Raw genomic sequence first — 25,076 nt, 5'->3', positions numbered from 1 at the left:
CGCCTAATCGAATTTTACGTTACGTTTCCAGATAGCTGATCAGCTTCCCTGGATTTCGCTGACGACACAGGAAAGCTTTGCCTGAAGATGGAAACACTGGAGTCAGAATTGACCTGCCCTATCTGTCTGGAGCTGTTTGAGGATCCACTGCTGCTGCCTTGCGCTCACAGCCTCTGTTTCAACTGTGCGCATCGCATATTGGTCTCCCACTGTGCCACCAACGAATCAGTGGAATCTATCACTGCCTTCCAGTGCCCTACTTGTCGTTATGTCATCACTCTCAGTCAACGTGGTCTAGACGGACTGAAGCGCAACGTCACTCTGCAGAATATTATCGACAGATTTCAGAAAGCTTCAGTGAGTGGGCCCAATTCTCCTAGTGAAACCCGCCGAGAGCGGGCATTTGATAGCAACAGCATGTCATCCAGTGAAAAAGTTCTCTGCCAGTTCTGTGACCAGGACCCTGCCCAGGAAGCAATGAAGACCTGTGTCACTTGCGAGGTGTCCTACTGCGAGGAGTGCCTGAAAGCGACTCATCCGAACAAGAAGCCATTCACAGGCCACCGTTTGATAGAGCCTATTCCAGACTCTCACATCAGAGGATTAATGTGTCTGGAGCATGAGGATGAGAAAGTTAACATGTACTGCGTGACTGATGACCAGCTAATCTGTGCCTTGTGTAAACTGGTTGGACGGCATCGTGATCATCAGGTGGCAGCTCTGAGTGAGCGCTATGACAAATTAAAGGTTAGTTTTACCTACTCACCCTTTATAGCCCAGCAAGTGGGGATGTGAAAAGATGCTTAATGACTGCTTAGTTGCATGATGGGGAAATACGTTATCTTACCTCCGGTGAGTGGTTGATATGGGTAGTTGTGCAGTCTGTAAATATATATATGTATATAATATGCATGCGCACACACATATCTGTTCTTGAAAAGGTGTCAATTATTTTCTTTTTAGACAAAGTTACCTCAGTATTATCTAAACATACCATAGGGAATACCAAGTATATTACAAAAACTGAGGTAAACTTGTTTATTTACCTAAAGCATTTGCATAGCAACTGGTAAGTTTTTACTGTTGACTGTTGAACACATGGGGTGGGTATGTGAGTGTATATATACATGGACACTGATTGAAATTTCAGACATTCTTGAAATGTTCTGATGATGGTTATTTTTAATTTGGTTGCTTACATCTTGAAATCCCTCTGCATCACTGCTAAGCAGGGGATGTATTTATAAGAGCTGTCTTCAGGACTCCACTTGCTTCATCAGCAAGGAAATTGAATACTAACTCCACTCTCCTAGCAATAGCTTTCATCCATATTTATATAAGCTATGAAAATGAGAGGCGGGGGGGGGAAGAAATTGTTTTAGAGCTATCTGTAACATTCCCTTGGTTATGTGATCCCCTTCATTTCCACAGTGAAATGGCATCTATCCTATCAGGTAGCAATGCTGCTCTGACAGTCCTTGTGTTCCATTGCAGAATGTCTTCAGTATAGTATCGGTATTGCTAACACACATTCTCTGGATGTTCTCCAGTTTCAGCATAGAATTAATTTAACAAAGCTCTAACTCAGGTAGTAGTAACTAAGTACAGTAGCATTATACCTCTTTGACCCGGGATCTTTTAGTTGCTAGATTTGCATGATGCTGCAAAGCAAAATAAGAAAGCTGAACCTCAGGACCATCCCCCCATTTCCCCACATTCCTTAGGGCTTTGATTATTTAAAAGCAAGACTACAACTGAGAGATCATGAGTATGAAGGTAAAAATTGCATTCGTCTTCTGCAAACAATGGTTTCAATGGTAAGAAACTAACTGAATAGGTTTAATTAACTAGAGGTCTTATCTCAAAATATATAGACTAATAACACATACATTGCTGTGTGCGCCCGTACATGCCTGTGTGTGTATATATACACAAACACTGTATGTATATATATATATGAGTGCGCGCACACAAAATCATACGATTATATTGAAACAGTGAAGAGTAATTGGGACAAAATCTGGCTGAGACTGACAGCTTTCTTTTACATCTTAAAGGCTTTCTTGTTTAATAATGAAGTATAGTTATTTTGACATACATTATAAAATTTTATTCTTTGATAAATAAGATTTTTATCATGATTTGTAATATTGTATGTGTAGTATTATGTAATAGGGATATAAAAAAATAAGCTTAATGAGGTGTTACTATTGGTAGACTAATTAGAACTGTTATGTCATTGTTCATTGATTTATATTGATAGGAATACACTATTTAATGTGAAATACATGCCATAGTTAAATATTGGGTAAGTACATTTTTGAGGCTCTCAATATAAGCAATTGGGAAATATCTCATTTTGATTTATTTAGCTGTAGTAAGCCTAAATACAGCACTTTTAAAACCGTTGTCTCTTTTTCTTCAGAGCTTTGCGTTAATATCGCTAATAGCCAGGAAAATATATTTGAAGCCATGCTAATTTCTACTGTGCTTAGGTTTTCTGCTAGCTCTGGCTGTGAACATGAATGCAGTGTGTAGAGTAGATGAATATCATAGGATGCCATTTCACTTTAATGACGATGCAAATAATTGTTTAAATTCCTACTAAAATTATCTCTCTTTTTACATATTGTCTTACAATGTTTTGGCATTTTGTGTCCGAGGTAGGAAGATACCCAAACGTGTGTTTCCTTGGCCCATCAATCCTGCCAGGGTGGTTGATCTCCTCCCACGGATAGTTCTGTCAGATAATAACAAGGCTGTATGAAAGCCATTTGGTATCCACTTCATCATGAGCTACCACTTCCCTCGTATAATCTCAACTTCCCTCCATGTGCTGCAGTACATTCTGGGTAGAAGGGTGGTTGGTCAGGTAGGTTCTTTCCAGATCGAAGCTCCTTTCTCTGGCCATCAGCAAGGCTATTTGAAAACTGTGCCCTATCCCTTCTCTCAATACCCTTCTTCTCCCAGAGGCTGAGAATATTTATGTTCTAAACTCCTAGAGTGAGATCTACAGCTGGTGTAAATTGGCATCATTTCTTTGAAATAAATGGAGAGATGTGGGTTTACATCAGCTGAAGATCTGTCCTCTGCTGTCTGACAATCAGGAGTTCCAAATCCACTCTTGAATTCTGGTCTCCTCCTTCATTAAGGGTATTTGACTAGGTCAGTCCAGCAGCAGCAGTGTAGCTAACAATGGAAGGATCTTGATCTTGAGTTTATATGATGCCTTACATCAACATGGACATTTAGAAGCTAACAAACTCAATGTTAAAATTAACGAACTAAAATTTAAACTAAAAGAAATGCATAAAACTGATGTTTGTTGAAATCTTTTTATTTAAATAATGGTATTTTTGGCGGTACAAATATTTTTGAAAGAAATGAACAGGTATCATTTTGTAGAATAGCTGGACCTATTCATAAATTTCTAATGTAAACAGTTTCCTTTAAAAAAAAAAATCATACACACACACTCCACATTTTCTTTCAGTGGAGTTTTTTTTAAATCAGCATAGTGTTGATGCTAACAGCAGCAACTAGTTGGTTCTTGATATGTAGCTTTGGGTGTCAAGCTATGCTAATTATTTGCATTCCATCTCAGCAGTGTTACTAATTATTTAAACAATATCTCATCCTTCATTAACCACGGGACAAAAGATGCCATTACAATCTAGCTCCTTTTGTGGCAAAATTGAAGTCCTTTAATTAAGAGTTCTGGTACACTTGTCTGAGGCATGCATGCTAGAGTGAGTTGAGCAGTCAATGTGAAGGTCTGAAAACGAGAACTAAAAGTCTAAATCACTTTGCCTTGACAATTATAGCTCCAATCTTGTGAGGTGCTGAGTGCTCTCGACTTTTATCAATCCCACTGTGAGTTGAGGGCACTCATTTTCTTACAGCACCAGGCCTCTGGTATTTTTAGTTATAGGATTGCATGAAAAATCTTCTGTTTATAATAATAATAACAATAATACAGTAGGTCACAGGGATATATATGCGTACAGATAAAAAAACTGGGGCCAAGTCAGTAATATTTTGAATTTATATGACGTGTAATGTTAACTTCTGGTGAAACTTAAAAATAACCTTCTGTTTATATAAACAATCTGTAGTGTTTTATAAATATTAATAGGAGGCTTGAATAGGATTCTAGCAAATGCTCACATCTATTCCACTGTATGAATGCAAAGAAATCCCAATTACTCAATGAATATTCATCCCGTCTTTTTGTCTTGGAGCAGTGGAATGAAAAAATGCAATTAGAATGTATACTAATTTTTTCAGGGAAATAAAATTAGATTCTCATATAGCTGAATCTACACAAGTTAACATTAGCTACAATTTTGGAGTGAGAGAATGTTGGACAAATAAACACATGGATAGATATAGTCAGCTAATGTTCATTTTAGGTTAATATACATGCTACATTTGGGCTTGACAAAAGAAAGAAAATAAATCTTGGGCCAGCTTCTCAAATGGTGTAAATAAACATAGCTCAATTGAAGTTAATGGAGCTGCTCAGATTTACACCAGCTGAGGATCTGGTCCCTAACGTTCAGATAGCAGTGTCTCACATAACTCCATGTATTGTGAAATCCTTTTGGACTGGCCTCCATACTACCTAAACAGGACATAACTTTTATTGGGTCTGCTGTAGCCCTGAATATTTCTCTGTAACTCTTGTTAATGCTGAAGTGTGTTAGGCATGTTTACGAAGGGTTGATCAGATCCCAGAGTAGAATTCTGTAACTGCAAAAGTGTTGCTTTTTTCTTTAGTTTTTTCTGTATTTTTACCTCCAAAAGTACACCAACAAAAAGGGATCTTTAAATTGTTTTTTCATGGAAAAAGTTACAAAAATAGATAACAATCAAAATCTGCATTTTGGTGGGGGTGATTTTTGTGGCAGAATCCATTTCTAAAAATGTATTTCTTTTTCCTAAAGTGAATCAGGACATAGGAAAAATAATCTGTTTACTTTAACAAGCTTAGTGCTCACAAACATTTTTCAGTGGAAAGCGACTATAAAATATTTAAGCACTGGAAAAATCAAAGTTACATCTTACAAAACTACTTTGAGCATATTAAGATAGAAGGCCATCTGCCAAATCCAAAGCTTCTATAAATAGAGTATAACAACACATGCATCCTTCCCTAGTGTTTTAAACTTGAGGTTAAAACCGTTAATATCTAAATGTCTTTGTAGAGATACTGGTACAATATGTCCTGAAGTTTTCATTCCGGCTACATGTTCCTTTTCTGTATTACTTTGAAGTTATGGATTGATCGTTAATCAGGTTCCAAATGTATTGTAATATCATTAGGGTCTGGACATGGCAAACTTGTACTCACGTAAATAGTCCTGCTGACCATACAAGTATGTGCTTTCAGGATTGGGCCATATGTGTGTTTTGTATATGTGTGTATATATAACAGAGAGTATATATCATTGAAGTGTGTGTATCTATATTATACAAATACACAGGCATTAGTAATATCCATATTTATACACATGCACAAACACACATAAATGCACTGTGCATATCTTTGTAAATATATGAGGGTGCATAAAGTGTGTGTGTGTGTGTGTATAGTTAGAATTACATACACACGTATGTTATGTATACATAATTTTATCTAATGATGTATTCATACCATATATACGGTACTAGTGGCTATTACTAGCACCTCTATGGGTGTAATGGATTTCTATTTTTAAGTCAGCATTGATTAATGTGTCCTTTAAAAAACACATCTTATCTTTTTCTGTTACCATTTTTCACATTTATGGATCTATTTTCCCTTTTGTATCTTAATTTCTATTAACATTAGGTTTAATGGCAGTTATATACAGTGCATTTAGGAAAGAATATGTGCGTTAGGAAAAAAAACACAAAGCCTTTCTCAAAAGGGATCAATTTTTTCATTCATCTCAATACGCACAATATATGGTATGAAGAATGTGGAAAAAATTATAACTATACAAGATTTAATATTTTCCTCCTGCTACCTTAATATTGAATGGTTTTGAGTTGTAGCCAGTTGCCACTTTTCTTTCAAGTTATGCAGCTTTAGTATTATATTAAACCTGGCAAAATGTGTTCTAGGAAAACTTGAAATTCAAGTTAGAATAGCTTCTTGTTCATTCCCTGCATGAACCTCAGAAATTAGATCAAACAAATTCATTAAAAATTGTTAGAGTACATAAATTAAATAATATATATGCATACATGAAGTTCATCAATTGTTACATTAGATAGTACCTGATCTAAAAATTGTGTATACTGCTTCATTGATTATTCTTTTTGGTGTCAACATTGATGTTTAAGTCACATTTACTTGTATAAAATATTATCTAAAATATAATCAGACTGGCTGTCTCCTTGAAGTGTGCCATTACCCACACAATAAAAATGTGTAGCCATGGCATTTTGGAGATTATTGTGCTACAAAGAACATCTAACCTAGGTAACAAATGGAATAACCATCTCTGACTATACTAAGTTATTATATTAATATGCTTATACAATTATGAGAATCCCCTTCTTAGCATTTACACCTTTTTTTAGAGTGTGTGACCTTAAGTATGTGTTGTATTTGTTCTCCTGATTCAGTATTTTTTGGTGGAGAGGAGCAGCACTGTATAAAATTTAATGATGGTAACTACTTTTTTAGTATTTTTTCTTTAGAAAACCTTTTTGTAAATTAAATTTTAAAATTTTCTTGGTAGCCGAGGATGTGTCTAAAACGACTCGTGTTTATGACTATATACTATAATTTCAAAGAGAATAATAAACTTCCTCTAGAAGTTTAATTAAGCTGTTTTAAAATGTTTTATTATAATTACTGGGGATCCACTTTATTTAAAAAAACAAACCGCTATATACAAGTTTTATTGCATATTTCACAAAGCTTTGGCAAGACTTCCAAAGGCATCAATTTATTCAAATTTATTCAAGTTTGTTTTTCTCCCACTTTTAGCTCCAAAGTAACTTTCTAAAAAGAAATATTGTGTTGATGGCATGGATTATTGAGAAAGAACAACAAACTTAACAAATGATACAGATTATACTACAATATAAATCTTACACTTTTTTCCTTCCCATCGTTCCAGCTTCCAGGGGAACTAGATGAAGTAATAGGTTCAAAGAGTCTCTAATAACTTTCCCTAAGGTTAGTCCAGAACTTGGGGCTCTTAGCATTGCTCCAAATTCCTCCAAATTTTTGTTTCAATCTTAACAGAATGAAATTGTTTACTGAGAAAACCACTGGATAATTTCATCTCACATTGCTATCTTCCTTAGCTGTTCAGATGGCTGGAAGAGTTGGTTGATGAGGGACCACAACGGATAGGAGATGTTTTAGCAAGAACAGAGATTTATGTGGTGAATAATAAATAACTATATAACAATTAAAATAGAATGAGTTTTTAAAGAAAACAGAGCAAATGGTTAAGGGGAAAATAATTGTTATAGAAAGTTTAGGAAATGCTTACTGGTTGGATGATGTGTTGTGATAGAGACACGGAGTAGTTACATTTTTTAAATATGTGCCATGTGACCTCATTATTTTAAATTAAAATATTATTTAAAATTAACATGGCATCAAATACATTTTCAGACGAAACACTGTGTTAAAGTGGAGTTGAATTTGAGAATACATCTCAGAAATTTAAGGGTAAAAATCATTGCTGGGGTGTTCTAAGTATCCTAAAGACAAGCACGAGAAGCCAGAGAAATTCTAAGTTTAAACACACACAAAATCCAAACCTGTGAAAGTACTGTAGGACACTCATACAACACTAATTCTACCTTACCATGATGCAACACAATAACGGCATATTAATGTTTGTGGTCTCAGGTTTGATTAAATTTGATTTTTAAGATGGTTAGGGTTTTTTTCTTCATATTTTCTGATCTTGACATCATGCATCTGGCAATGTTACCAACACATCATCCATTCTCTTTCATGTGTTCTAGTTATTAGAGTCTTGAAAGCAGATTTAAAACTTGGTAGTGTAAATTCATTGCCCTTTCCTTTACTGTTCTGTACATCTTTTTCACAAATTTTACATTTATTAATAAAATGGTAGCACCTCATGAAAATATGCATGATCTATGCTGCCTCCCCTTCCTAAAAATTGTGTATAATGCAGTCATCCCTGTTTCACATCATGTTTCCATCAGACTTATGTGACAGACAACTAGATATTTTGGGATCCATGAAATGCTCAGCAGTGGCAGGAGCTGCTCCTGAATCTAGGGCAGGGAGACTGTTGTTGTTATTTAAAATGTGTCTTGCAAAGACCAACAGGAAAATAAGAGTAATTCTATAAAACGGTGGTCCATCCAGTTTTAATGTATGGCACTGAATGTTGGGCAACAAAGAAGAAACATGAGCAAGTTACCTTTTACACAGAAATGTGAATGCTGAGATGGGTAAGTGGTGTAAACAAGAAAGACCATGTGATGAATGAGACAGGCTCAAAGCAATGTCCATAAAAGAAAAAATGAGGGAGAACAGGCTTAGATGGTTTGGTCATGTAAAGTTCCCCATCCTGACAGTTATAGGTAAGAGACTCGATCAGACTGAGATTGAAGGAAAAAGACAGAGGCCAACCCAGAAGTAGTTGTGGGATGACATAAAGGAAGACATGTTACCATGTGGTGTGATGGAGGATACGGCATTGAACAGAACACTTTGGAGTTAGACGACTCATAGAGCAGACCCATTTGATGGGATTAAAGTGAGGAAGAAGAAAATTGCAGAGACCTGCTAGGTCAAGACTCCACTGTACAAACATATACCACCATGGGGGCGGCCTTTTGATCCTTCCTCCACAGGGGAGCAGTGGCAAGAGCCACTCTTAGACATCTGAAGCTGGGAGATTCTTGTCCCACTAATTCCTAAAGCCAAATCCACTTTCTCACCTCAGTCAACAGGGAATCAGCAGCCTAAGCTGCTCCTGGGTAATGGGAAAGAGAACATGAGGGAGACCCCAGGCCTCTGTCTACTCCTACTACATCTGCAAGTTGCCTTGGGACAATTGATGTTGATATTGTCTAACTACTGTTTTTCTAATGGTTTCATACTCAACCAAGAATTGAGTGTGAGGAAAGAGGAGGGCATTTTTTTCATAGGGCAACAATGGTGAGTGACTCATTTAGGGGACTTGACTAGATATAAAGATCATGGAAAAAGAATTAACATGCCAAATATTGCTGTGCGTGTGTGTTTTATCGTTTATTCCCTTTTCCGATCCCTCCTTTTTCTTTTCTGGTTATCAAATGAACTCTTCCAAAGCAGGGGCATGGTCTTTAAATATGTCTATAAAGTGCTTAGCATACTTTGAGTATGCTATAAATAAATAATAATAAGTGAAGGAAAAGGGATGTACTGTTGACTTTTGGGTGATATGCCATATGGTGCTAGCAACGTTTCCTGAAAAAGAGTTTGATGGCCTTTTTCTCTTCATTTGTATAGGGTGAATTGGTTCTTGTGAATTTTTCCTGTGTGTTCATTGCATACCTGTGTTTTTCCAAAGAGTACCTCAAACAAAAGTACTGTCAACATCAGAGCCCTATATTTATTCTTTAACTTACTATTCCTCTTTTCCATTAGAATTTATTGACCTGAGTTCTTTAGCTTTCTTTTCTGCAGCTGCTGAGGTGTGAGATTTTGTCACAGCTAGAATTAGATTGGCACAGATATTATAATAGTCATTGCTTTCTGGTAAAACCTGCAAGGTTATTTACTACTTGTTATCTCTAAAACAGTTCTTGTTGTTTCTAGGATTTTAACAATGGAAGGGAAAGGTCAAGAAGCTGTCAATATTGTTCAGTAGTAACATTTTTTTCCCCTTTAGGCGAAAAGCATTAGCACTATCATACGTCAACAAATGGTTTTTTTTGTTTTTTTTTAAAGACTGTTTTCAAGGGTGCCTCAATCCAATTTCTAAAATTATAGGCACTATTTTTCACATCAGAAAAAATGGGATGTGAAAAATGGTGAATTCAAAAAGACTCAGCAGGCAAAATCTGAAGTGTAATTTGAGTGCATTCTTTTGAAATTTTTACTCAAGCTATCAGTTCCGCAGAGACATCAGCTAGGGTGGCAAGAATAGCAGCATGACCTTTTAATTCAGTTTTACAGTATTTGGTGGATCAGAAGGCTGTTCAAAGACCGTAAGAGTAAGAGACCCAGTAGGAGTGACTGTGGCTAAATTTTTCCTTTTGGGATTTATCTTTTCAAGTATTTTTAAGATGGAGAGGGTTTTTGTTCCATAAACAACCTTAGACTCTTTTTTTGTCAGTGGCCTTTCTCTGACATATAAAACATCAGACACAAGGTGGGTGAGGTAATATCTTTTATTGGACCAACTTCTGTTAGTGAGAGAGACAAGCTTTCAAGCTACACAGCGCTCTTCTTCAGGTCTGGGAAAGGTACTCAGAGTGTCACAGGTAAATACAAGATAGTTTAATTTGAAAAATTATACTGTTGTTTCTTTTTATATATTACCTTGGTAAAGATTTATGACTTAGGTACCATTGAAATGTATGGTGTTCTACTGAAATAAAATTTGTCAATTGTGCCAGTGCGGCATAGGAATTATTTCCTTTGTATTTTGGTCATGCCCAAAGGCCCCATTGAAGATCAAGTCCTCTTTTATTTTCAACCCCTATATTAAATACATAGGAAGATGGAGTCCCTGCTCTGAATAACATACAACCTAATTTAAAACAAGATGTATAAAGTGGTTGTGAGAAATGAGGTTAACAGTAATAAGATCACATGGCTATTTAGGCCAGCTATGGTCATAATTTGATGGCTCAGAATAATTTAAAAGTATTTCTCTTAACCACAATAAATATAGGCTAACAACAGTTGCCAATTTAGCTCTAACTTGTTATTTTCTTATAAAGATTCCAACTTGAAACTAAATAGGCCAGAGCCTGACACAGCATTTCACTGTGATGAAAGGACCACAGCCTCATGCATTACAGTAGAACCTCAGAGTTATGAACACCAGAGTTATGAACTGACTGACCAACCACACACCTCGTTTGGAACTGTAAGTACGCAATCAGGCAGCAGCAGAGACCCACCCCCCCCAAAAAAAGAAAATACAATACAGTACTGTGTTAATGAAATTAAAGGGAAAGCAGCATTTTTCTTCTGCATAGTAAAGTTTCAAAACTGTATTAAGTCAATGTTCAGTTGTAAACTTTGGAAAGAACAACCGTAACGTTTTGTTCAGAGTTACGAACTTTTTCAGATTTAGGAACAACCTCCATTCCTGAGGTGTTGGTAACTCTGAGGTTCTACTGCACTTGAGAAGAAAGAGGCCCAGTGAACACCATTGCGTCCTTCCATCCTGGTTATTATACAGTACAAATATACCTAAATCATATTTTTCTGTATTTAATTCCTGTGAAACTGAGGCAACACACAGATGTATACATCCAAAATTCTTCTTGACTGAAATTTTTCATTCCCTAATTTTGAGAAAAGAACTGCAATAGCATATGCATTTGAAATAACGAGACATCCAAATCTGGATTGTAGGATTTGCTCCATTATGCCGTGTGGATTTTAAGATATTATTTTGTAACCAAGTTTTAAAAATTTTTTTGGAAATATTAAAGGGTGTTTTTCATATGAAGCCATATTGTACATTTCAAAAGGCTGTTTCACTCACAGCTATTCTAAATAAAACAGCAATGGGAAAATGGATCCAATAAGAATATATTCCTTTGATATGCTCTATATAAAATATAGGTATTATTATAAATTTGAATGTATTAATATACTTTTTCTAAATTGAAGAGAACACATAGAGGTATTTCCTACACCATTATTAATTAATACTAGTGCTAATCTATGATCAGTGCTAAAATGAATAAATGCAAGATCCACATACATTGCAAGTCAATCATAATCAAAACCAGACTATCCAATATTATATGGTGTCTTTGAGAGTGTGACATAGTTTTCAACCCATTAAGCTCAGAACTTCACACAGACGTGGGTCTGGAAATTATTTTTCTTTTTAAACTTTATGAGACTAGATTTGTGGCAATTTATATATTACAGTGATGACAAGTCTCCACAGACCATATTTTCTGCATACCACTGGGTCTTCTTTAGCACAGTCTTAGTTAACATCATATAATTCCGACATGTGCAGAGAGAAATTGACATGTAATAGAAAACTGAAAAAAATACTTTCCCCAGTTCTTGGTTGTATATCAGTGCATAATACAGTTCAGGAGGGAGACATTCACAGAGGATTCTCAGGGCTTGTCTACAAACCAAAGTTGCACCAATTTTAACTAAATAGGGTTAGAAATCTAAGCCACATTTATGTAAATTATTTCATATTCCTATAGAGAGATTTAAAGGTATATAGGCAATGTTTTATAGGCTGACCTTAGCAAAAGCGATTTTGGGTTTCTTCGAGTCCGTTCATAAGAGGTTCACATCCTCTACATTGTTTCAACTCATCCTTTCACTTTTCTCCAGACACACATCTCCCACCACCTCTTCTCTTTAGTTTCATCATCAACTCAGTTCTCACTGACCAGAGAGCCATCATTTGTCCTTCACCAACACCAGCATAATTTGGGACCCTTGCAGGGTTATGAGAGTCCCATTTGAGCAAAGGGTTTCAGTATATCTCAAACATACATTTTAGTTTCACCTTACAAATGTAGGGCCTAATTCTGCTCCACAGTGTTTTAAAATTCTTCAAAATTCTGCATATTTTCTTTGCCGAAATAACACAATATAATCGTGCCATTTTCAATTATTTTGGTAATTTATTTCAAAATACCTGTCAGCAAGTACATCTGTAACACTACAGACAACAAAAAAGGTTCAGGAAATGTTTTTTTTGACAATTATTTACTAGGCATATTAGCACATCTATATGGCTCCACAGAGCAGATGGCAATACTAATATTTCCACATATGTCCAGCACAGAAGACTGAAAGTATATGTCTACACAGCAAAGAAAAACCCGTGGTTGGCCAGTGCCAGCCAACTCGGGCTCACAGGGTTTAAGCTGCAGGTGTGCTGAAACAATTTTTATAGTGGGGGTGCTGAGAGCCATTGAACCAAACTCTAAACCCTGTATATGATGGAAACCACTTCAAGACAGGGGGTGTGGCAGCACCCCTAGTTCTTCTTCGAGTGTTTGCTCATGTCCATTCAGAATTAGGTGTGTGTGCGCTGCATGCACCGGTGCCAGGAATTTTCCCCCTAGTGGTATCTGTAGGGCGGGCTCTAGCACCCTCTGCAATGGCGTGTATATGTGCTCGTATATAGGGTGTTGCTGGCTCCCCTCCCTCAGTTCCTTCTTACTGCCCATGACAGTGCTGGGACACTCTCTTCCTCCTGTAAGTTTCAGTATTCCTAGTGGTTCTTTGTTTTATATAGTGTACATAGTAGTCTCAGTGTTTATTACTTAGTAGTTTAGTTTACCCAGGATTGGGGTATGCCCCAGTCCTTGGGGTTTAAACCCTGCACTTCTTGCAAGAAGCCTATCCCACTGAGTGACCCTCATCAGAGCTGTTTGAAGTGCCTGGGAGAAGCCCACCTTCACAAGAAGTATAAGATCTGTAAAGAGTTTTGCCCTTGAATCAACAAGGACTGGGACATTAGGCTCAAGGCCCTTCTTGTGGAGAGGGTAGGACAAGGTACCAAGGCTCAGATGCTCAGACCGGAGGCCAGTCAAAGGGAAAACCAGTGTTGGTTCCACCATAGCCTCTCCCTTCCTCACTGGCTTCACAGTGGTCACTGGGATCTTGGTACCATGCCCTGGTACCACATCGGCAAGGGTCAGAGTTGAGTCTTCAGTCACCAGAATATTGGTACCTATTCGAAGATTGCCGGTGTCGATCTCCAGAATGCCATCGCTCCCTGAGCCCTGGCATCGCTTCAAGAGCCCCCGCAGGGAATCTCCGGAGCCCTGGCACCACAAAAATCCCTGTAGGAAACCTAAGGACAAGACGCGGTCAAGGTGTGAACAGCGCTCAGGCTCCTGGCACCGCTCCCAGTCACTGGAGCCTGGACGCTCCAAAAGCGGTGCAGAGAAGCACGCGGCTTCGGCACCCCCATGGTCGCCAGCTTTTATCTCTTCAGAGTTGGGAGAATAGTGGTCCACTCCCCAAAAGGACAAGCCCCCAAGCAACCCACTGGGTTTCCCATGCTGCCGCAGATCTGAGGCTGGCTGCAGGGACAGTGTGGGTTCCCTCAGGCTGCGATACCATACGCTCAGTCGTCGGCAAGCCCTTCGGTACCGCAGTCATCTGAGGGCCATCCGCAGCACTGGAGGCAACTATCTGGTCAGACCAGGAAGATTTTGTTTTGGCCAGCCCTTCGGTAACCTCCCCAACCAGAGAGGAAGATCCAGCCCCTCTCTCAGATTCCTGCCTCTTCATCCTCCTCGCCAGACAAGGCTGTGGTGAGCCCCATTCACGCCACCCCTCTGGATGATTACAGGGTACACCAAGACCTGTTAGCTGCTATGGGCTTTTAACTTGGGCCTCAGAATAGAGGAGCTTTCTGAGCCAGTGGATGAACTCTTTGGAGTCCTGGCATCTGTGGCACCCTCCAGCGTTCACAGTTCACAATGGGTTGCCAAAACCAGCCAAAGCATTGTGGCAGACCCCGGCCTCCCTGCCCCCCACATCTAAGTGGGTGGAGAAGAAATATTATGTGCCCGCCACAGGGGTTGAATACTTGTACACGCCCCCATCTCCGGGTTCGTAGGTCGTGGCAGTGGCTAACGAGCGTGACAGGCAGGGACAAATGAGCTCTACGCCCAAGAATAAAGAAGCCAAAACATTAGATTTATTTGGCCACAAGGTGTATTTAACAGCAAGTCGGCAGCGGAGGGTTTCCAACCAACAGGCACTCTTAGGCCATTACCACTATAAATCTAGCAGTCACTGGAGATGATTTCCAGCTCCCTCACACAGTCCTCCAAGCAGGAGTTTGAAGCAGTCCTGGAAGAGGGGGAGGCAGTAGCGAGGGTCTCCCTGCACGTGGCATCGGATGCAGCAGACTCCTCGGCGCAGATGATGGCTTCAGCGGTGTCAATGAGGAGGGCATCATGGCTGCAGTCATCCAGTCTTTCGATGGAGGTCCAGCAATCCATCCAGGACCTTCCGTTTTGATGGTTCCATCCTCTTTGCAGACCAGACTGACTCCAGGCCGCATGGGCTGAAAGATTCAAGGGCCACTCTGAGATTGTTGGTCCTCTACATCCCATCTTTGTCCCGAAGACACTTCAGGCACTCTCAGCAGTGCTTTGGGGGTCAGACCCAAATGGATCCCTACAGGAGGTGGCCTCAAGGGCCTGGAGGGACTGTTTCTGCTGATAGGAGACCCAGTCCCTCAGTGGGATCTAAAACTTGTCCTCTCACTACTTACGGCACTGCCATTTGAGCCGTTGGCTTCTTGCTTCCTCACACATCTGTCCTGGAAGGTGGCTTTCCTAGTGGCGATCACCTCGGCCTGGAGGGTCTCTGAGTTAAAAGCCCTGACCTCAGAGCCCCCATATACAGTTATCTTTAAGGACAAGGTGTAGCTTCATCCTCACCCAGCTTTTCTGCCAAAAGTTGTCTCCCACTTCCATGTCAATCAGGGCATATTCCGGCCTGTGTTCTTTCCATAGCCCCGCAAATCCAGCGGGGAGAGGCGTCTTCACTCTCTCAATGTGAGGAGGGCATTGGCCTTTCACATTGATAGGACCAGGCCCTTCCACCACTCACTTCATTGCGGTTGCCAATTGGATGAAAGGACATCTGGTGTCGTTTCAGTGGATTTTCTCTTGGATTATGGCATGTATTCAGGCCTGTTATGAGCAGGTGGGAGTCATGCACCCAGCTTCCCTGTCTGCCCACTCCACAAGGACACAGGCATCTTCACCGGCCTTTCTGGCACATGTGCTCATTCAGGACATCTGTAGAGTTGCTACATGGTCCTCAAAACACACGTTTACGTCCCACTTTGCCATCACGCAGCAAGCACGGGACAACACTGGGTTCAGCAGAGCAGTGCTGCAGTCATCACGTCTATAAACTCCTGCCCACCTCCGGAGGCGCTGCACATATGCACGCCACTGCAGAGGGAGCTAGAGCCGGACCTACGAATCCCACTAGGGGACAAATTTCCTGCACCAGTGCATGCAGCATGCACACACCTAATTCTGAATGGACGTGAGCAACACATCTCGAACAACAGTTACGAGGTAAGTAACCGTTTTTTCCAGCACCCTATATCAGGCTGAGGGGCTGTTTCACTGCTGTGCAGACTTCTGGGCTCAGACTAGAGTGGGAGCTCTGGGACCCTTCCACCCTGCAGGGTCCAAGAACCCCTGCTCCAATTCCTGGCCACACAGCAATGAAACAGGCCTGCAGCCCAAGCCCCATGAGCCTGAGTTTACTGTGTAGACATACCATAAAGGGCAGCACGTTCTTAGGAGTGAGGTTAGGCCACAGTCTGGCACCACTCTTAAAAATGTGCATAAAGTTCAGTACCTGAGTATCCCCATTGAAACTAATGCTTTGCCAGATTGGGGCCTTAGTGAATAGCACTGGACTAGAATTGAAATTGTTGCAGACAGATTGGAAGAGCAATGGGAGTGGAGGCTCCAGCATGGCAGTGGGGAGCGCAGACCACTGGCTGCACAGAGTTGGGGGATCACCCTGCAGCCCTTCCTCCCTGGGACATGGACTCAGTCAGGGGCAGCCTCATCACTCTGACACAGCGCAAGGGCCAGGTCTGCCCAGAAACACCCTGGGGCCCTGCACCAGATGCACTGCGATAGCCAGCAAGAGGGACAAGAGTCTTGCACAAACATCCAGCCCTGCCTGCTGATCCACATGTCCCTGCCCTGCCTCCCGATCCTGACCAGCCCAGCAGGATCCAAGTGTGAAGGGGTTTAATGTGGGGGGATCCAAGTGTGGGGTGAGGGGGTTCTGTATGGGGCTATCTGGGTGCGGGCAGCTTGGTGGATCTGGGTGTGCAGGAGCTCCTTTGGGGGTTCTGGGTGCAGGAGATATGGGACTCTGCTGGAGGATCCAGATAAAGATGGTTGAGGCTCAGCAGATGGGGTCCAGGTGTGGGAGGAGTGGGTGGGGGTCCCGATGCAGCTGTCTGGTGCTCAGTGGGGTGGGAGTCTGGGTGCAGGGAGCTCAGTGGGATGTCCAGGTGCGGGGGGGGGTTGGAGTGCAGAGGGCTCAGCAGGGAATGGTCTGGGTGTGTGTGGGAGGGTCTGGATGCAGAGAGTGGGGCTCAGCAGGGGGGTCTGGGTGTGGGGTGGGATCTGGCTGAACAGGGGTTGGCAGACGGGGGAGGGGCGGCAGCTCTCTATAGAGTGATCCCCTCCTCCAGCAGCTGAGGAGCAGTGAGGGCAGGAAGTAGCAGGGGGTGGGAGAGCTTCCTGCAACCAAGGGAGGATCTGACCTGACCCTGGGAGTAGCCCGTGTAGGGGAGGAAGAAGTCCTGTCCCCTCTCAACACGGTCAGGACTAGCAGCTAGAGCCTGGCACATGGTAGGAGCCACTGGCCAGGGTGTCCCCAGCGCTGTCCCTCTCCAGCTCTGGCAGCACTGTGGTAGCAAGCAAGAGGAGCAGAGTCTCACACGCACTCCCAGCCCTGCCCTCGAGGCTGTGATTTATATCTCCCCCGACGGCTCCTGAACCAGGAATGCCCATCTTGGGCCGCTGCCCAGGAAGGGTGCATGAATCAATTATTCTGCAAGGAAAGAGCAAAATCTGCAGGGGGGCATTAATTTTACACCTGTGCAGTGGCACAGAATTCCCCCAGGAGTATAATTCTGAGCTCAAAACAAGATGAATGAGGAGTAATTCCATTGAAGTCATTGGGATTATAGTGGTGGAAAATTTTAAGTGAGATCAGAATCACAGAGCTCGAACAAAGCAGCTTAAAATCCTGAAAAAGTGTTTTATATCCCAAGTATACTGGTAGCCATTTACATGAAAGTACTCTTTCTATTTAGAATGGGAAAAATCTGAATTGGTATGATTAGCTATAGATATTTTTAACTCTTGTTCACTCTCTAATAGATCAAGGAACTCAATAATTTATATGGTGGTGTTCTAAAAAATCTGGTAGCAGTCCTTGTCTGTGCTTGTATTACGGCAAGCTCTGCATTGAAATTGATCCATGTGGAAGTGTCCTGTTCGACTCGTGCTTTGCTTTCTTGAAACGTGAGGCTGTATAACTGAGCTCTGTTTGACAATATGGTTAAACTTTAAAACTGATTACAGACAGTCAGCCGTTTGCCACAAATGTGTCTTGTTCAGGAGAAATCATTTTCTAGACTTGTTAGATTGTACTCAATGACACTTTGTGTTAGCTTTGCCCTATATTGACCATGTTGAGTAACCCAAAAAGATAAAAGGGAAGAATAAAGCTCACATCACATTGACTCTTAACCATATATGTATGTTAGTGATGATTGTATATACATAATCTATTAAAATGTGAAGTGTGTGAGGAGAGAGGAGGGAATGGCAGGCCATTTAAATGAATATATGTAAAATATGATATTCTCCACAAAAAAAGTCTCAACATAAATAAGGAGAAACCCTTTTCAATGAATAACGAAGAGAGGAAGAAATTGTTTTAAAAAATACATTTCTGGTGCATCTCTAAGTAAAATGCAGTATAAAATTAACCTAAGTAAAATAGACCTTTTCAATGGTTTTTCTATGTATCCAACCCAAATAGATTCTGTAAAATAGAAGAGAAGTGGGTGCAGGTGTGTGTGAATATGAAGACTGGGGAGAGGTGGAAGGTGTGCAACATTCACTATTGTCACCGGCACACACTGTCCACAGCCTCTGAACTCTCACTGCAGAGGAATATGTAGGCACAGAATTACAAGCCCTTACCTTGCCCTTCCTGTGCTTTCTGCCTCCCCCTATACATTGGTACAGGGGGCACTGCGGTTGTGGGTGAGTAGCAGCATGGCCACAACAAAATCGTGGTAGTTCCATTGTATTTCCAGCCTTTCTCATCTGAAAAGGGAGGGGACAGGATTTGAGTCTGTAGGTTTAAATACTGCACATTGGTGTCTAAAGGCTACAGCTGAAGGTCATAATTATTCATCTACAGGTTTGAGAAAATTATCTGCCATAGGATACAATGCCTGCATTCTGTCACTGGCCCCTCGTCGCCTCCCCCATGCTACCCCACCCTAAGGAACAATAATTGCCCCCATAAATCAAAAACTCTTAATCTAGATACTTGGTCCCATTAGTTAACATGTACGCTGATGTGTTTTTGTTGCACGTGTTTAAATGAAGGCAGAATTTTCCTACTGTTTCATTAAACCACTTAACAGATCTGTTTGTACTCAATGAGCTTTATCATCTTTGACCTCCTTCTAATGCTTCTGTTGTAGCTCATGGGGCTATGTGACCTCAATGGAAAGAACAGCTCCATCGATTATAGCAACAGCCATCCTCCTAATGCCTTTCCCCCTTTTTTTTTTGAATCGCCACCCAACTCACTGAATTAGCCCCTTTTTTTGCAGGGGGGAATGGTGGAGCAGCACTCCAGACGTTCAGATGCTTTTCCAAACCTCTCGTCTAAAAAGTGGACTAAAATTCTCATGCAAACAGGATGTCATGAGATTTCTGTTTCTGGCTGGGTAAGAAATATTATGAGAAGAACTATTTTTATTTACTTCCGTGCTTCCAGTCCTGACCTTGCTGAGGAAAAAAAAAATCCTACACATATTCTACTGAAGTTATCTAAAAGTGCTACGTATTACCTATGTCTTGCTGTCACCTCAATAACAATAGAAAAAGTAGCATTTCTTGTTAAGGATAACTATGTAAGGGGAAAAATGAGAGAAATTTTAAAAAAGAGTTAACTATATGTTTTGAACCTTGAAAAGAGTTTGAGTTTAGTTTGAATTTTGAGCAGAGTTTGGAATTGGTTCTTGCTTTGTCCAAGTCAGTTTGCGCATTCCCAGTTGAAACCAATGCAATTTACTTTGTCAAATAAATCACCACTGCTCTTTAGAAAAACACACAAACAAATCTCCCTCAGAGCAGTGTGTTTAGGATCCTATTGTGGTTAATTCTGCACCCTTGAAGTCGTTTGGGGCTTTAGACTACACCATTTAGTCAAAGGGCATAAGACCAAAGACCACTGTGAATAAATTTGCAAACTACACTGCCCAGTTGTTACCCACATTGACATTGCCTCTTTAAGACGAAAAAAAAGCCCAGTACTAAACTCAGTAGGATTTACAAGCTAAATTATCTGGTTATAAGCAAAATTATCATCACAAGTTACAGATGTATGTGTCAGATTTGTTTACTTTCTGAATTACCTATGTTTATTGTTAGTAATGAAACTGTCACTAGCAAGAAAGAAAAGGAAAAAAGGGGTATGCTTATTTTGCACATTTTCACAGACATATTCTAGGATAGATAAGAACTCCGATTCATCCAGAAGTTGGAGACAGGAGTTTTCTTGTTGAATGACTACTGTGCACATAGTGGGACTATTAAGATGTTGTCAAGTGTTTTCCTTGGAGGATTTGGTTTCCTTCCTGTGGAGGTCCAATAGGTCAGGTAAATATCCGAGCTTGGAAGCAGTCTGTATCAGTCCAGCTCTGTTAGACTGAATATTTCTGAGAAGAGACTGTGAGAGGAAAGCTCTAGGATACCTTATCGTGCAGCTATGCAATACCAGTAATGTCGGGGAGCCGTTTAACTGTGTATGACAGCTAAAAGGTCTCCTCTTTATTTATGATGTATTTGAGAATCTAGCTTGTTAGGAATCAGTATTCAATTTTGTTTTGTTTTTTAATAGCATTCACTGAGTAGAGATTAAGGGCCAGATTGCAGAGTCCTTACTTAAACAAGCCTTTACTCATGCGAGTAATCCCTGGTATTACTTGATCAAATGAGTGTTCTCCAGTGTGACTAAGGATTTTACAGTCGGGCCCTAAGGAATTTGAACCTATTACCATCCATCTGTTTTCTTGTTTTACACTTAGATTGAAGCAATTTGGGGCAGGGATGGTCTTTTGGTTCCGTTTGCATAGCACCTAGCATAAGGGGATCCTGCTCCATGACTGGAAACTGGGGCTCTTAGGTGCTAAAATAATACAAGTAAATAAATAATAAAATAATAATATCTCAGTTATACAGGGTTTACACTAGTTCATATGGCCAAATCCTTCTTTAATTTATACCACTGCAAATCCAGAGTAATCCCACTGAAGTAATGGAGTTATTCTGGATTTTTACTGATGAAACAGAGTTCAGAATTTGATCCATAGTATTTAATTATAAACAAAACAGACAAGCATATGCCTACACAGGCTCGCCCTGTTGTTAATGCAAACCTATATCATGAGAAGTAGAGATGAGCCTGAATCAAACCCTCAAAAATTGAGGGATGTTTGCAATGTGAATCTGAGGCCAGGACTAACTAAAAAAGGTTTGGCATTATAAGCCATACATGTCTAGCTATACTGGCAAAGCTTGCTAGTATAGACACAGCTTTTGTTGGTATATGTCATATTAGTTCCAGAAGTGAAATAACCTATACCAGCAAAACCACTTTGATGCTGGTATAACTGCACCTACACTAGGGCTTTTGCTGGTACAGAAATGTTGCAAAAGCATCACCCCCTCTCACCAACATTGGTAGAAGCTATACTGGTAGAAGCTTCTAGTGTAGATTTGCCCTGACTGTGAAACTCTTGTTCACAAGGGTTTGTGCAAACACTTCTTTTGATCTATATAAGTTTGTCCCCCAATCCCTGAATTTCACTTTGTGCTTTAGAGTCAAAGAAATCCCAGCCATTTTTCTGAAACTAGCTGTAATTTCTCCAAAAAAGTTGATAAAGCAAAGCCAACCTTTACAAACCTGACCTGAATTTTGAGCTTGCAACCAGCCACCAAACTGGTCATGTTCGCTGTAAACATTTAGCACAGTTCTAGTACTGTGATAGGGTCTCCATAGTTGTTTGGAAAGTGCTTCCCTAAAAATATCAACTTCACTTTCCAAAATGTGGATTTGATAGTTAGATATTTATTTTGAACACAAACCCTGTTAAAAAGGAGCACCTACCCCTGCTCTAGGCATTCCTTGATTATTCCTTAAAATAGAGAGGTCTCCTGTAACTCTCTCTTAACTACAAATCAACTAAGCCAGAATAACCCAGCAGCAACAAACATATGGTAGATTGTGAAAATCTCCCATTAGAACCTTCCCCCTCCCTCACAGCCTGGGAAAACAAATGGGTTTTAGAGCTTGCTCTGAAAATTAGGGCTATTTCAGACCAAGAGGAGAGTATGTTCCAAAGCATATACAGACTAATTCTTCATTGATTCACCATAAACCACAGTGAATCCTGATCAAATGAATGCAGCTGTGGCAGTGCTGTTTCATAAAGGAGAGCCAAAATATGGTAACTAATTTACTGTTCAGGGATTTTTAAAATATACATTTGGAGGAGATTCATTATTGGCAATTCTTCAGTGAGGCATTTATAAACTTATCCTCTGAGGTGATCGTATCTTCTTTCATTCTGAGAACACACAGAGGAGAAACAGAACCAGGATGACAAATGAGCAGTCAGAAATCTGCAACAAGAAACCACAAGAACCTCAGGCTAATCCAAACCAAACTGAAAAACCTTTTGGGAAGTCAGAGAAGGAGATGAGAACTCTTTCATGGGCTGTTTAGAAAATTTTTCTGAGGGGCTCTCTGCTGACCAGGTCACTGAGGGCATAGTCACTAAAGGGAGCTGGCAACAGCCACAACCTCCCATCTGCTGGCAGGACCATAAGCATTTATATCCTAAAAGTAGGCAGCATTGGCTGTGAAGGAGTTGTGCCTGGCACTGATTCAGCAACCTCTGCTGGTGGTGACCCTATGGAGTTCTGAACATAACCCAAAGGGGGGCTGCCTGTTCTCACTTATGGTGAATGCCCCCCAGGGGTGTCAGCAAACGGGATAGCACAAAGAGATGTAACAAATACTTCAGACATCTGTAAAATCTTCAGTGATTCAGGCCACAAAATGCATACTGCAGTGTGTCTACCCCATACATAGTCCCAAACTTTGCTCTGGCTGTTTAGAAGTAAACGAACAGACATCCAGTGCACCAAAGTCATGAAGAAGTGGACATAATATCATTTGCACTGCCATAAAACAAAAACTGGTTGCATCCTGTCTTATCCCGAAGAGGGTCTAGCTTCTCATTTATGCTAAACGTGACCACAAACTATGTTCTAGCTTCAGGAAGCAAGAAAATATACAGTGCCTGGGTACCTCCTTGAACTGTTCTGATGTTCACTATATTTCTTTGACTAGAAAATTGCTATTTGTTACAAAACTATGCATAAAAATTGTAGAAGTATATGATTAGCCTGGTGAAATGTATGTTAAAGCTGGTGAGATGAGGGTTAAACATGATTTGAACTGTTATTTGAAATTGGTGTGAACTGAGGTGTGATGGGCTCTTTGAGGCCCCCTGCTGGAGGCCTTGCTGTCCTACCACACCACGCTCCAGAAAAGGAGCAGTGAAAGTGGGTCTTCCAGGCCTGCCTAGAAAGGCTGCAGCAAAGCAGCCAATCAGAGCTCAGCAGGCTCAGATAAAAGGCACTGCAGGGGCTGAACAGGTCAGTTTCAGGCAGGGACTAGAGGAGCAAGGAAGGCGCTCTTTGCTGGAGCTCAGGGAAGAACCAGAAGATGGGTTCTGGTGACATTGGCATTCCATGAGGAAGAGCTTCAGCCCTGAGGTAAGAGTGAAGTGGAAGGGGCTACGTGGAAAGTGGCCCAGGGAAGAATAGCAGCAGCAACTATTACAGGAAGCAGCTACTTAGAAGGTCCTTCGATTGGACCCAGAGTAGTGGGCGAGCCTGGGTCCCACCTTTGGCAGGGTGACATAAGCCCCAAGAAGGGAATAAAGCTTGTTTATAGGCCCAAATGAAGGGCAGCACTTAGAGTCTCCAAGGAGATGCCCTGAGGACACTGCTCTACACCAGGGCAGACAGGGATTTAAAGGTAGCCCAGAAGGGTCTGAGGACTGAGCCCAGAGACAGGGCTAAAGACATTATTAAGGGCACAGGGGCAGGCTCCGTTGGATCTTTTTCCCTGGAGAGGTTTGTTTGTTCATGTGTTGACGGTGTGTGGCTTGCCTGGAGGGCTGAGCCACTGAAGGGCAACAGTTGACGGGGCATGGCGAAAAGACAGAGATTGTGCAGGTTCATGCCAAGCCAACAGGAAGTGCTTGTGAGAGGTTGTCAGTTTTTACAAGACCAGGGAATATGACTTCAGACCGGTGAACAAGATCTTCAATTCATATAAATTGTTGTAGACCAGTTGAAGTTGGTGGAGCTATGACATTTTACTCTACCTGGGTATGTGTCCATAGGAATATACTGTTCTCGGTGTTCCCAGGTTATTATAAGGCCATTTGCACCTTTCTCCCAAGAAACCATTGAGTTTTTGTGAAAGTCTTATTCTTGAATAACATGTTTGTGGGAAAGCGGAGAAAGAGAAAAAAGCTTTTGGGAGAAGACAGCTCATAGGGCTTCTGGGAAAGAGATGAAAAGTCTTAGAAATACACAGAGACAGAGAGAAACATGGAAGGTAGAGCACTCTGTCAGAAAGCAATCACTTTATTTCAAGGAGAGGGAAGGATGTTAGCTGAAGGGAAATAGGGTGGGCAGCTCAAAGCAACAGGGTAAATCCAGCAGAACCAGATTAGGTAGTATGAAATTAAAAAGAATATTCAAGGTGGAAAGCTTATTCTGGAAGATAGTCCTTCTAGTCCTTATTTGGCAGAAGCTGAAAACTAGGAAGGTGATACTTTAGTGATTGACAGAATTATCTCCTTTATTAGAGAAAGATATCTCTTGTACTCTGACAGGATTTATTTAGGACATCTGAGGGTGTTCACTAATTCTTTCTGAATCCGGAGACCAAATTGAAATATGGAAGAGCTGATCTAACAGCTGAGACCAGACTGGAAGAACTGAGACAAAGCAGACGAGGGGAAACCAAG

General features: G+C 40.9%; 1 protein-coding gene across 4 annotated transcripts in view; it reads left to right on the top strand.

The window, feature by feature from the left end:
• Positions 1-25,076, top strand: part of MID1 (midline 1) — a 326,390-nt gene that overhangs the window by 178,879 nt on the left and 122,435 nt on the right. For 3 of the 4 annotated variants that reach the window (XM_067553016.1, XM_067553015.1, XM_067553017.1), the window contains exons 2-3: positions 32-747; positions 19,572-19,688. In XM_067553016.1, the coding sequence (XP_067409117.1) occupies positions 88-747; positions 19,572-19,688 (777 nt within the window). In that variant the 5' untranslated portion in view covers positions 32-87. The remainder of the gene's footprint in view (positions 1-31; positions 748-19,571; positions 19,689-25,076) is intronic. The other variant, XM_067553018.1, reaches the window with a different exon arrangement.

The sequence above is a fragment of the Emydura macquarii genome, unplaced genomic scaffold (genome assembly GCF_026122565.2).
Source record: "Emydura macquarii macquarii isolate MOO-44397 ecotype Brisbane River unplaced genomic scaffold, CSIRO-AGI_Emac_v2 contig_1424, whole genome shotgun sequence".
Classification (NCBI taxonomy): Eukaryota; Metazoa; Chordata; order Testudines; family Chelidae; genus Emydura; species Emydura macquarii.
Note: the sequence above shows the minus strand (reverse complement) of the source record. Positions and strands in the feature narration are given on the sequence as shown.